The following is a 13638-nucleotide window of genomic DNA, read 5'->3' as shown; positions in this document are numbered from 1 at the left end:
ATGACTCAGATGAGATTTCAACTTTAAAAACTAATTTTAAGCTATCATATTCATACTTCATTCATTATTCTAAGTTCATTTCCCAAAACAAGCTCAGAAAGAGCAAAATCAAAGAACTTATGAAAAAGTCTCGTTATAAAACTTTGTTAATGCTTTACATTTCGTCTAGTTATTGGGGCAACTTATTATGCCTGTTGAATAAACAAAGAGTCAATTTAGCTATTGTAAGATTCATTCCAGTACAATAAACATTATTACAGTATATCATTGATATCAACATTGAATTTTGTAGTTGACAAATATCTATGCGTATTTACTTTAAACTAAACATTATATCATAAAAATAAATGTTTTGTGTGTTAATTGAACTATCACTCTTTTTCTCCATAAGTTATATGGCACGTGTAAAATATTATTATAAAAACTATTTTAAAAAGAAAGTATTATTATTACATATAATCACTTTTATATTTATTATATATAAGAAATGTTCATAAATTAAGCACAATAGTAACAATATTTAACAAAGACAAAATATGCTAGTGGGGAATTTACAATAAAATATTAAATAAAGTACAGATTTCAGTGTTTTTACATTAAAGAAAATCTTATATTTTATAGAATCAATATAAAGTTTTATTTCTTTTTTTTTTAATTCCAGAAAATGTACATTTGTGAATATGAAATTTTGCTAACAAAAGAATCAGATTTATTATGTAAATACTATTGGCAGTATCATTGTAGTATCTTTGACTCTTCAAAACATCAAAAATCACGTTTCCAAAATAAAACAAGATCACCATTAATACTCTTAATAATAAAATCACAAACATTTTTCCAAAAGTGTTTTACAATTGGGCAGTACCAATATAAGCAATGTGAACCACAGTTTCTAAGCTGTTATTACAGGTCCAGCTGTTATTACATGACGTAACACAAACAGTGACGTGCTTGAACTACGACAGGTCTTGCGCTACGACACTTCCGGTGTTTTACGGCAGCCTGGTTTTCTTCCGCAAACATGAGACATGTCAGCTGGCTGAGAGAGATGACAGGTACACTACACAGCGAAAATAAACAAGCGCAGATGAAATAAACACGAGCGGACAAACATTAGACGATACGTGCGTTGCATCTCGAGCTTCAGAAAGTGAACCAACGTGTGCCGCGTGAGCAGAAATGTGTTGACGCGCACGATAACAGCAACTTCAGTTTAGAAATAAACTCGTTACAGAAGAAAGTGGATTGTTTTATAATTAAAGCAGATGTTTGGACTTACACTTTGCACAGAATCGCTAAATTCGAGAGATTAAACGCGAAGGAGTCGAGAACTATGTTTAGTGCTTCTTGTGACAGGAAGTAGATTTGCGACAAATACTTTCCTACACATCTAGTTAGCTAGGTCTGTTGCAACAGCCCGCCGCTCTCGTGTGTTGTTTTTCAAGTTAGGCTTGATAAGTTAACCCTGCAATGCCTTTCAGAGCTGGTGGCCACTCCTAGCATTTACTGCTGTACAATACGGCGATCTCCCTCCACCGCAGTAGTTTATGAGTGATCTATTAAAGATCATTGGAGCAAAAGACAGACCATGTGGCTGCAGCAGAGATTAAAGTGCCTGCCTGGTTTGCTTTCCAGCAGCTGGGCCCGTCGTGTTTTAGTCGGATTTCTGCTCTTCCTCATTTTTTACTGGTACTCGAGCTCAGATGGGATCCTAAAGTTTTTGAGCCTCTCTAGGGAATCTGGGGGAGCTGCAGGGGTGTGTTTGCAGACTGATATTAACAGGTGGGTGTCCCTGGTTGACAGAGGGGAGGGAGTGGTTTACACCCCACAGACGAAAGACTCAGTACCGTTTGTTGTGGGTAATGGACATTTTTTGGTTGATGTGGACTCTAACAAACTCTGGGTAGCGTCGTCTTCACAGCCCGGGTCTGCACCGGTTCACCAGACAGAGTACTCCCCAATAGTGCGGCTGCAGATGGCAGGAGCGTTCTCGGAGGCGAGGGCTATGATGCTGTTTTACCGAAAAGGTTCTGTGCTATCTTCTCGATGCATTCTGACAAGTAACTCTCAGTCCACTCGAGATTGCATCATTGTTCGAGAGGAGTTTGTCGCCCATCGCAGCCGATCCAATGTTTATCTCCAGAGGATTCACATATCGAATCCTACGGACAGTGCGGTTTCTTTTGACGTGTCCATCGAGTCTCGTTCTTTTAGGAGCACCACGGAGAAGATGGAGGAAAAAGAATTCATGCTGTCCTCGGGTAGGGTGCTCACGGAGAGAAAGGATTTCGTGTTTGTGGTGGTAGCCACAAACAGATTGAGCACAAAAATTCTAATCCCTGCCAAATCGGAATATTCAGAAACTGTGGTGAGTGTGATTCACACCTTGGAGCCCACCGAGGGTGCGAAACTGGATGAGACCCTTGGCAAGCTCAGAGAAGGAGTCAAGAGAGAGATGGTGGATGCTCTCCGACCTAATGTGGAAGAATTAATGCAAGAGCACCAGCAAGCATGGGTGGATCTCTTCATATCTGGCAAGTGTTGAATACATTAACACCCACCTACACTGCAATATGCCAGTGATGGGTTTGGGCTTTCAATAATTCGGCTTGCCCACATTTTACAAAAATAACTGCAAATGTAATTAATAAATTTATTTTAATGAAATAGAAAAAAAATAGAAATGTTTATACAAGAATAATCATGATAACTGTTGTCAAGCTCTGGTTTACCCGCACACGTCTGCCACCATTAGACAATATAAAATATATATAAAAAAGGATGCCGATTGATCGGCAACTAAAACTATTAGATCAAAAATAGCAAATGCATCTGTCTATGACCCTTTAAAATGCTTCCACAATGGTAACGCCGCTAGAGGCTGGCTTTAAAAGGGAGTCAATTCCCATAGACGACCATGTTAAAATGCCCATTTTTTCACCAGAAAATATTAAGTTTACAGCCTGGTACAAAAAGTGTTTTTGGTCTATATGCTAATTTTGCCCTTCATGACAACTGTGAGGGGGATCATTTTTTCTATAACTCATTCGTTAAAATTATATTAAGCCTTAAAGTTCTGCATAATTAAGGGCATGGCCACTTGAGTGACGGGTGAACTGCCACTGCTGTCACTACTGTCGAGCTAAGTTGGTGTTGTTCAATAGCAACCAGTCACCTTCAGCTTCACCCACGTCCCGCCTCTTTACCCATTTTCGGTTATCTGAGAGCGAAGCGCAGTGACACGTGGCCAAGATGGCAACAGAAAGCTCCGCCCACTGTTGGTTTTAAAACAGAGTTTTGCAACCATGTGGGTGATGTCACGGACAATACGTTCATATTTTGGTTATCTCGTCAATTAAGAGAAAAAGCTTCCCTGCTAATGACGAGTTTTTACGGCAGCCCGTATTTCTGCTATTATCCACTAGGTGGCGCTTTTACCCAACTTATAAAACATTGAAGCATCCACTGATTCAAAAACAGTAAAAGCTCTGTGTATGTTTTGATCATCGCTCTGAATCTGATCTCTAACAAAAGTCCTTTATAAAAAAACGCAATTATCTGAGCTTTTGCGCTAATCATTTTGTATTTTTGAAGAAACCTACTGATATTTGAGAGGTGATAAAAGAGAACAAACGAAGATAGGATAAATTTGTTATTTTTTTTGAAAGCAGAGGGTCTCTTCCTTCATTTCATATATTGTATGTTAATATATTTAAAGAAGAAAATTTTCTGAAAGGCATTAAAGAAAAACACCACCGTTTTTAAATATTTTACTATGTTCTTACCTCAACTTAGACTAATTAATACATTCCTATCTTTCTTCAATGCGTGCACTTTATCTTTGTACAGCACGTTGTGAATGTGTTAGCATTTAGCTTAGCACCATTCATTCCTTAGGATCCAAACAGGGATGAATTTAGAAGCCACCAAACACTTCCATGTTTTCCCTATTTAAAGACTGTTACATGAGTAGTTAAGTATGGTGTAGGGCTGCAACAACGAATCGATTAAATCGATAAAAATCGATTACTAACTGTGTTTTTTTAAAATCAATATATGTTGTCAAACCTTCATATGAATAAAAATAAAGTTGTCCTCCGAAGTCGGGGGGGTGGTGGCTGGGCAAAAAAAAAAAATCGATTACTAAAAGTGTTGGCAACGAATTTCATAATCGATTCGTTGTGTCGCGTGACGCAGAGACGTTTAATAAAAAAAAAAGGAAAAACTTCAGTTAAGCGCGGAGCGGAGTGAACACACTCGCACTGCGTCCCAAACCGCCTAATTCCATACTATATAGTTGGCAAAGAGTACGAGAAGTAGTGCTTTTCGCCTACTATATAGTATGGAAGTATGCGGTTTGGGACGGAGCGTCGGTCTCTCTCGCGCACTGTTGCTTGAAGAGTTCGGCGCCTCATAGACAGGGCGGAGAAAAGATAAAAAAACAGCAAAGGTACAGGAAAACCACATGTCCTCCCAAACGTAAGTGCGTCACCTGGAAGTTACAGCCGGCAAAGAGGTAAACAAACAAAGACGACACGCTTATGCTTTATGGAGCGACGCCAGCGAGTAAAAAAGTTTCTAGAACGAATAAAAAACCCCAATGATATTAAACAAAGAAATAAAACGTTGAGAGATAGTTGTATGAACGCTTTTCCCCGTCATGGAGCTGTATGTTAAATCATCGCGCCGTCACTCTCCTGCTGTTCTGTACTGCGCGCTCCAGCTCATGCCGAGCAAGGAGACGCGCGTGCCCGGCCCAACATACAGTACCACATACAGTAAGTGCCGCCAGTTGTTGCATAAACATCGTCTTAAATTTTTTAAGGCGAAGTAATGAATGGTGTATTTGCATTTTGCGCGGGAGTAGAAGACGCATTTTCCGTTTTCACAAGACGCATTTACGTGGCCAAATGTAAATGGAACAGTTTTAACAAAGAGATCCGATCAGAGAAAACACATAAAGTCAAATATAAGGTACAAAGCTCAGCTGTCACTGGGGCAGTACCCGTTATAAAAGGTCCTAATATGTGCCATTTAGGTACTAATATGCACTTTTTGGTAAAGGTGTACCTTTTTAAAAGGGTGCTGTCCAGTGACAACTTTTGTACTTTTATTTCTGAGAGTGTACTCATATACTATGTTTTGGATCCCATCAAGAGAGGCTTCTTTTGATGAATCCTCTCTTGATGGGAAATGCATCATAAAAAAGTCTATATATTTGGCAGATGTAAAGCATACATGTGTATTTTTTTGTGTTAGTCCATTTTTATTTTATTATTATTGTAACAACTCAGGTGTGTTCAAGGAGCAACATGTTTGTGCAATTTCTAAAGATTTTAGGTCTGTTTTGAATAAGGGGTTGGAAATGAATGCTTTTCTTGTTTGTTGTTTTTTATCCGATTCATCGATTAATCGAACAAATAATCGACAGATTAATCGATTATTAAAATAATCGTTAGTTGCAGCCCTAGGTGGCACAAAATAAAACATGGCAATTTTGTAAGTGGATAAAAACCTCAGGCGCAGTAATATTGACGAAAGTTTGAGGGGGAGTAATCAGGAGTGATGATGTTACTGTCGAAGTGCTGCAAACTAAGTGCTCTTCCGCCATACAATATAGTTCTCATTTTTTATCCGCTTAAAAAAACGCCATGTTTTATTTTGTGCCACCATACTCGTGTAACTACTTTAAATAGAGAAAACATAAAAGTGTTTGGTGGCTTCTAAATTCATCCCTGTTTGGATCCTAAGGAATGAATGGGGCTAGGCTAAATGCTAATATATTCACGACGCGCTGTATAAAAATTAAATTCACAGATAAAAAAGATAGGTATGTATTAATTTGTCTAAGTTGAGGTAAGAACATAGTAAAATAACTTGTTTTCCTTTAAACTTTTGTAAAATCTTAAAAATGCAACTTAAAAAAAAAAAACGCTGGTGGGGAAAGAGTTAAACATCAGATGTTTTGGTCCAGCATAGAACAATTTTAAACTGTTAATGGTTGACAACAAAGTCAATCTTTCTGTCTACCATTTGCTGCTTTACAGGTGTAGAGATCAGAAAGATAACAGACGCGCACACTCCGTCCAGTCGCACAGTCAACAACACCCTCTACTACATCCTCTCCACCTCCACAGCACCCTTGCTGGATCCGAGTCTCACCGCTGAAGAGCATGAAAAGCTGGAGTCCAGTTTAAACTATGCTGACCACTGCTTCAGCGGTCACGCTACCATGCACGCCGAGAACCTGTGGCCGGAACGCCTGACCAATGTCGCTCAGATTCTGCAGCTTGTCAACCTCTGGAACTTGACTTTCCAGAAAAGAGGCTGCAAGGTGCTTGTTGTGGCAGGCGCTCACGGTATGATGCAGGGCATGGTGCTTAGTTTCGGAGGTCTGCAGTTCACCGAAAACCATCTCCAGTTTCAGGCCGACCCGGACGTTCTTCACAACAGCTACTCTTTGAGGGGCATCCATTACAATAAAGACCTCATCAATTTGGCCGTGTTGCAGGATGCCGAAGGAAAGCCCTTCCTGCACGTGTCTGTCAAGCCCCAAGAGAAACCCGTAAAGTTGTACGCCTGCGAAGCCGGGTGCATGAACGAGCCCGTGGAGCTGACGTCGGAGCTGCGAGGTCACACGTTTCCTGTGATGGTGACCCAGCCCATAACACCCCTACTGTACTTCTCCACTGATCTCACTCATTTGCAGGACCTGAGGCACACCATGCACGTTAAAGCCATCTTGGCCCACGAGGACCACATGGCCAAACAGTACCCGGGGCTGCCGTTCCTTTTCTGGTTCAGCGTGGCGTCCCTCATCATACTCTTCCACCTATTCCTCTTTAAACTCATCTACAACGAGTACTGCGGGCCAGGAGCCAAGCCGCTCTTCAGGAGTAAGGTATAGATGGCCAGAACGAGACGAGCAATTTTTGGGTGGTATTTGTGGTGTGTGGATCCCCTCTTCTTTTTCTCCTTATTCTAATTTTGTTACTCTCAAATTCTGCCTTGCAAGATGTTTTTGCTTCTGGACCTTTGAGTGATTAATGGCTTGGGTAACCCATCAAACTTTCAATCTGCTGTAATTGGAGTGTGAGGCGTGTTTTCTGCTACTTGATATCAGACTTCTTTATAAACCGAAAGCACCAGTGCTATACGGGCAGTAGTCCGCTACTTTCCTCATTTTCCAACATTTGGACATTTTGGAACTGACTTGTGTCATAAACTACCAATCTATTTATTTTATTACGAAATGCTATTCTGCTTTGCAAAAGAACTATTTGCAAAGTAAGAGTGAATGATCATTTTTGAAATGTAAATCTTGTTAACAGATTTAATTCATCTTTTATATGTAGAACGTTTACAGCTGGAAAAATCTGTTAAGGGTATTTCATTTAGGTTTTGATGTGATACTGAGTGAGGATTAAAACATTTCTTTGATCAGAAATTTGTGTGTAAACTTTTCACTGGTGCCTTCTAGACTTTCTTCTTCCAAGTTGGTTTAAGGTTGGTTTGGGTTTAATGGACTCTGTTTTCTTTTCTGCTTTCTTTTTGTTTAATTCTGCTTCATATCAAACAGGATCTCATGTGTCATTTAAATATCCATTTGAATATAAAACTGTTGTTGCTTCTAAATTTTTTTAACCCAGGCATCGCTCTTATTTGACTGATTATCATCATACACATCTTTAGTCATCAATCTCAGAAAGGCAATTGTTATGAAATACCTGATAGCAGATGAGAGTTGATCAGTGGTTAAACTGAGAAAGCACAAATGGAGTTCAATAAATCTTACAAAACCTGTCAGGATCATGTCCAGTTAATGTTATATAAAGTTAATTGGAGGTTTTGCTAAAATAAAAAGAAGCCTTTTTATTAACCATTAAGATTTATTTTGACATTATTTTACATTTTTGTACAAAATGCATTCAGACCCCTTTACTTTTTTTTAGTTTTGTTATGTTGCAGCCTGATTCTACAATCATTTACATTTTTTCTCATTAATTTACACCCAGTATGGAGGACCACAAGAGTCATGCAAAATGTAATAAAGAACTTCAATATTTAATAACTACCTGGAGAATAAAAATAGCAATTAATACATTTGTTTAAAAATTCATTAATTAATCTATAAATAAATAGACAAAGTTACAAAAAAAAATATTATATAACATTTTATTAGGCAATAAAAAGTGAGATTATAAAAATAATGTAGAAATGAAATTTTAATCCATTAATAAATAGTTCAAATTAATATAACAATTTACAAAAACAACATAAAACACTCAATAAGTTCTTCATTTTAAATTGCATTTAGAAATTCTTAATTAAATAATGGAATTATTTAAAAAGAGAAATAAATAACTGAATTTATACATTGAACTACAAATACAGGTTTTAATTAGGCATTTAAAAGGCCATTTCCGTTTAACATTTCTGTTTTTATTTTCCCGATGGTTCTCCTTATTCTTTTCGCTATTCGATTTACTTTTCGTTTTAGCCTTTCTATTTAGCTTTTCCGTGACTCTTTGGGTCCTCATCCGTATGGAGGACCACAAGAGTCATGCAAAATGTAATAAAGAACTTCAATATTTAATAACTACCTGGAGAATAAAAATAGCAATTAATACATTTCTTTAGAAATTCATTAATTAATCTATAAATAAATAGACAAAGTTACAATTTTTTTATTATATAACATTTTATAAGGCAATAAAAAGTGAGATTTTAAAAATAATGTAGAAATGAAATATTAATCCATTAATAAATAGTTCAAATTAATATAACCATTTACAAAAACAACATAAAACCCTCAATAAGTTCTTCATTTTAAATTGCATTTATAAATTCTTAATTAAATAATGGAATTATTTAAAAAGAGAAATAAATAACTGGACTTATAAATTGAACTACAAATACAGGTTTAAATTAGCCATTTAAAAGGGCATTTCCGTTTAACATTTCTGTTTTCATTTTCCAGTTGGTTCTCCTTATTCTTTTCGCTATTCGATTTGCTTTTCGTTTTAGCCTCTCTATTTAGCTTTTCCGTGACTCTTTGGGTCCTCATCTGAGATCTATAAATCTGCGCATGACGTACAATCAGAGCCAATCACCGAGCTTGTTACATCCACCTGGCCTTAGCTAATTTTCATTTCTTATTTGACCATTTGCAAGGACCCAAAGAGTCACGGAAAAGCTAAATAGAGAGGCTAAAACAAAAAGCAAATCGAATAGTGAAAAGAATAAGGAGAACCATCGGGAAATGAAAACAGAAATGTTAAACGGAAATGCCCTTTTAAATGCCTAATTTAAACCTGTATTTGTAGTTCAATTTATAAGTCCAGTTATTTATTTTTCTTTTTAAATCGCTTTTTGAAATAGATTTTGAAATTCCATTATTTAATTAAGAATTTATAAATGCAATTTAAAATGATGAATTATTGAGCATTTTATGTTGTTTTCGTAAATTGTTATATTACTTTGAACTATTTATTAATGGATTAATATTTCATTTCTACATTATTTTTATAATCTCACTTTATATTGCCTAATAAAATGTTACATAATGATTTTTTGTAACTTTGTCTATTTATTTATAGATTAATTAATGAATTTTTAAACAAATGTATTAATTGCTATTTTTATTGTCCAGGTAGTTATTAAATATTGAAGTTCTTTATTACATTTTGCATGACTCTTGTGGTCCTGCATAACCCAGTACTAATATTCAGTTTTCACTTTGTTGTTATGGGGCCTTGATGGTAGATCATAAAATTATTTGACTGTAGTATTAGGCTCCAACATAACAAACTGAAAATAGCAAAGGTGGTCTGAATATTATATTAAATATGAGATCCTTATTAAGTTATAAAAAATAGTAAGTAATTTATAATGTATATATCATGTTTTTATATATTTAATTGTAAATATTACAGTATCACTATGAAATGGTTTTAAAGACAGGCTTTATTTTCTTTATATAATATCTTCTTCCTTCTTATTACGCTAACAGCACTGTAACATCATTGAGGTTCATGAAAGAAAGTCAAGTAGTAGCTACATAAAATTGTGTTATCTTGTTAGTGTGAATGTTCTGCATTGCTTGCAGTGAGGATCAAAAAGTTTTCAGGGTTGAAGAAGTGATATGTGTATACAATGAAATTTGTACACATTTACATAGATTTTTTGCATTGTCTCATTCTGATGTGTTTTATATTGCTTAAGTTTGTTTAAATTAACAAATCAACAGTTAGCTATGCCTCTTTCATTTCTTCTCATGTCGGCATAGTTATTCCTATGCCAAATGTGCATTTTAAACTGGCAAAATCTGAGAAAAAGGTACAAAGCGGCACAAAAGTTCTCACTGGGGCAGTACCTTTTAAAAAGTACACTTTTGTACCTAAAATGTGCCAATTGGTAGCTCAAAGGTACATTTGTACTAGGGTGGCCATTCGTGCCAGTTATCTCCGAAAGTCGCATTGCTCGACCGCATACGGCATCGAGGTTCTTGCATTTCACTTAAAATACATTAGAAAATTAAGTTTTGTTTCTTTTAAGACAAACAATCATTGTAGTTTCATGTAGATTCTTACATTGAAATGTAACGCTTGCTTTTCTGAAATAGAATCTGAAATATTAAACCTTGATGACATATGCGGTCGACCAATGCGACTTCCGGAGAACGCACCTGAAATCCTGGCCAGGATGTGTCTTTCATATTAGGACCTTTTTTTAAAGGTATACCATCCCAGTGACAACTTTTGAACCATTTTTAAAATGACTGAACAAAGTTACAATGATACAAAGTTGATCTACAAAGATATATTGTAGTTTCTGAAAATGCTGATTTGAGAAGCTCATGTTCATTTCTATAAGAAAAACAAAGTAGGCCTCAGTACAAAAGGAAACTTTTGTACTTTTGTAAAGGATATTTTGCATCTTTATGCTTAAAAATATTTGGATGAAAACATAAATATTGCGTAAATGGATTTATCATAGCTTCACTGACATATTGACCTCAGTCCAAATTTTAAATGAATCTTTGTCATAACTGGAATTAGAGGTTGGTGTCAGTATTATAGATTATTAAGCACTTGTGCCAGTTGTCCCAATGTCTGCAGTTTGTATAACTGTAAACAGTTTGTACAACAGGTGTAAATGATGACTGCTAAATGCCATGCTATATAGGCTAAAAACGTTTAGCTTTAATAGTTATTAACTATTAGTTTAGAAGTGCTAGGAATAGTTTAGCCAGAAAATAAAATTGTGTCATCATTTACTGGCCAGAAGAAATTATGATTTTTCAATATTTCTGAAATTTGGAATTTTGGCCTAAAGACGTGACTTTGAAGTCTTCAGGAGTGTAGCTATCTGTTGTTTGGTATACATTGATTTACGTTTGCATTTATTTACTTTAAAATCTAAGAATGCTTCTTAAAATCTTATGATTTTGAAGTCTGCAAATGATGCACAATGGAGACACAACAGCTATCTGAGAAATAAATGTGTTGCACCTTAATACACATATTTACACATTTTTTATTATTTCAACAGGATGATGTCATTATTTGAAGCCCAGTGTTTGCAGACACATTAAATACGGATCTCCTCTCAGGATTGAGTTTAACAGGGTTGCAGGGGAAATTGTATTAAATTTTGCTCTTCCATTTTGCTGTGTTTATTTAACACTTTGATTGTTGTCGATTATTTGTGATATAAGGTTGAAGTTTATTCAGTGCTTGATTAGATTTTTATTTAAAAAAAAATAGATTAATTATAAAAAATTAAAATGATGAAGGATCCAAATAAATTTATTCTTTGAAGCTCACAAGCACAACAACAATAAAATTTTCACTGGAAAACAACAACTGATATGCAGCTATCTTTAAACTTATTCATTCTTTTTATTTTTTAATTCCTATCCTCATACTTTAAGGTTGTTTAGGATTATGAAGTACTGATTGTTTGATAGCGTACCTTTATCTATGCCATAGATGCAACTTTGACAGTTCCATGTGCTTTTATACAATTTAATATTCATTTTTCAGCAGTTTAAAGCAGTCATAAAAGGCCTACACATGCACACAGGACATCCGTTATGCCCTCATGATCCCTTTTCATACCAAGAATTGCATTGCATTCTATACACAAAGGGTTCAAACGACATGTAAATAATAATTCATTTTTTGAGTGAATGAAAACTTATATGTTCCAGTATAATTGGTAGCACTGTGTTAGCGTTACAAAGGTCATGATTTGAAACCAGAACTAAAGCAGCTACGGAGCCACCAAACAAAGACTGTAGATTGTAAGACTGACACCAAATGGCTGAATCCATGAGGCATTTTCTAAAAACATGAATTCCTGTGAGAATCAACATTTCTCAAAGAGTTCACATCTACCTCCAAGACAACAACCCCACTATGTGAAGACAGAAGAGTCACACCTCACCAAGACCACATCTGTTCTCTCTGTTGTTTCATTTAAAATGTCTCATTGGGATTGGTACAATAGTCTCACCCACATAACAATAGAATACATTGATGAACTGTAATAATAAATAAGGCAAACTTCACTCAGTGTTGAACATGTAAACCAGTCCAGATTTGGTGCAGCCCCTGGGTCCACAAGACCCAATAGCTAACAAATCCCAATCATTATTACAATGCTTTGTTCTCTCTGGATATTTAAGGAAAGTTTGTAAAAGGTTCAGGGTAATTTTCTGTATTTAGAAATTAAAAATGTTGTGTCTGGGTGAACAACATCATGTATTTTTATTTCACTTGGGAATTTTGTAGCCAGATGACTATTGTATTGTCCTTTTGCCAGGTATGCAGTGCTTTCATATTATTATGACCATTTATTGATTAAAGCTTTGTATTTGATTTGGATTGTGAATTGGCTTTTGAATTATGATCTCCATACCTGGCTAATAAACTGTGATGTTTGTCTTCATTCTAATTTACTTTTAATTACGGACTACAGGAAATTTGATCTATTCTTTGTAACCGCAAATCTACGACCAGGATAAAGTAGGCATGCCTTTTTCAGTTCACATGGTCTGACGAACCACTTAATTTTAACTGGGAAAAAGTCTTGTTTTTTAGCCCCAGTCCGTCCCTGGCCAAATTTAATTTACCTATTTTTTCAAATGCTTGCAGAGAATGGTTTACCAAAACTAATTTACTGGATTGATCTTTTAAACATTTTGTCACTAGGTTGATAAAAGCCAATTATAGCACTTTTAGACACAATTATAGCACTTAAGCATGGAAAAGTTTTATGATATGTCCCCTTTAAGTAAATTAGACTTGGTTTGCAATGTCAGTTTTGACTGCTGTATGCTCCTTAATGATTATGGTAATTTTCTTTGATGAAAAATTGTAATTCCCCATTCTGATGTCACACAGGAATTTTTTGTGGGCCAGCATTTTCTCGGGTAATAGGAATGCTGGGTCGTTTCAATCAATTCTTGGGTTAAGCTAAATATGGACAGACCCAATAGTTGTGTTAAACTGACCTATAGCGTTTTATTTTAGATGAGCCAAATTTATTAAAACCTCTATTATAAGATGTCCTTATTTTAAAAGCTATATATTTAAATAAGATACATTTTGTTACAAGCTGTACCAACACAAA

General features: G+C 35.6%; 1 protein-coding gene across 1 annotated transcript; it reads left to right on the top strand.

The window, feature by feature from the left end:
- The first annotated feature begins 989 nt into the window (after positions 1-989).
- Positions 990-12954, top strand: kiaa2013 (KIAA2013 ortholog). The gene is made up of 3 exons (XM_065247743.2): positions 990-2534; positions 6048-6901; positions 11554-12954. The coding sequence occupies exons 1-3, from the start codon at positions 1589-1591 to the stop codon at positions 11569-11571; spliced, it is 1818 nt and encodes a 605-aa protein (XP_065103815.1). The 5' UTR covers positions 990-1588; the 3' UTR covers positions 11572-12954.
- The last annotated feature ends 684 nt before the right edge of the window (positions 12955-13638 follow it).

The sequence above is a fragment of the Paramisgurnus dabryanus genome, chromosome 11 (genome assembly GCF_030506205.2).
Source record: "Paramisgurnus dabryanus chromosome 11, PD_genome_1.1, whole genome shotgun sequence".
NCBI lineage: Eukaryota > Metazoa > Chordata > Actinopteri > Cypriniformes > Cobitidae > Paramisgurnus > Paramisgurnus dabryanus.
Note: the sequence above shows the minus strand (reverse complement) of the source record. Positions and strands in the feature narration are given on the sequence as shown.

Coding starts and splice junctions, on each gene's coding strand:
- kiaa2013 (XM_065247743.2), top strand. CDS start 1,589: ATGTGGCTGCAGCAGAGATTAAAGTGCCTGCCTGGTTTGCTTTCCAGC. Junction 2,535..6,047: donor GGTGGATCTCTTCATATCTG/GCAAGTGTTGAA, acceptor GCTGCTTTACAG/GTGTAGAGATCAGAAAGATA.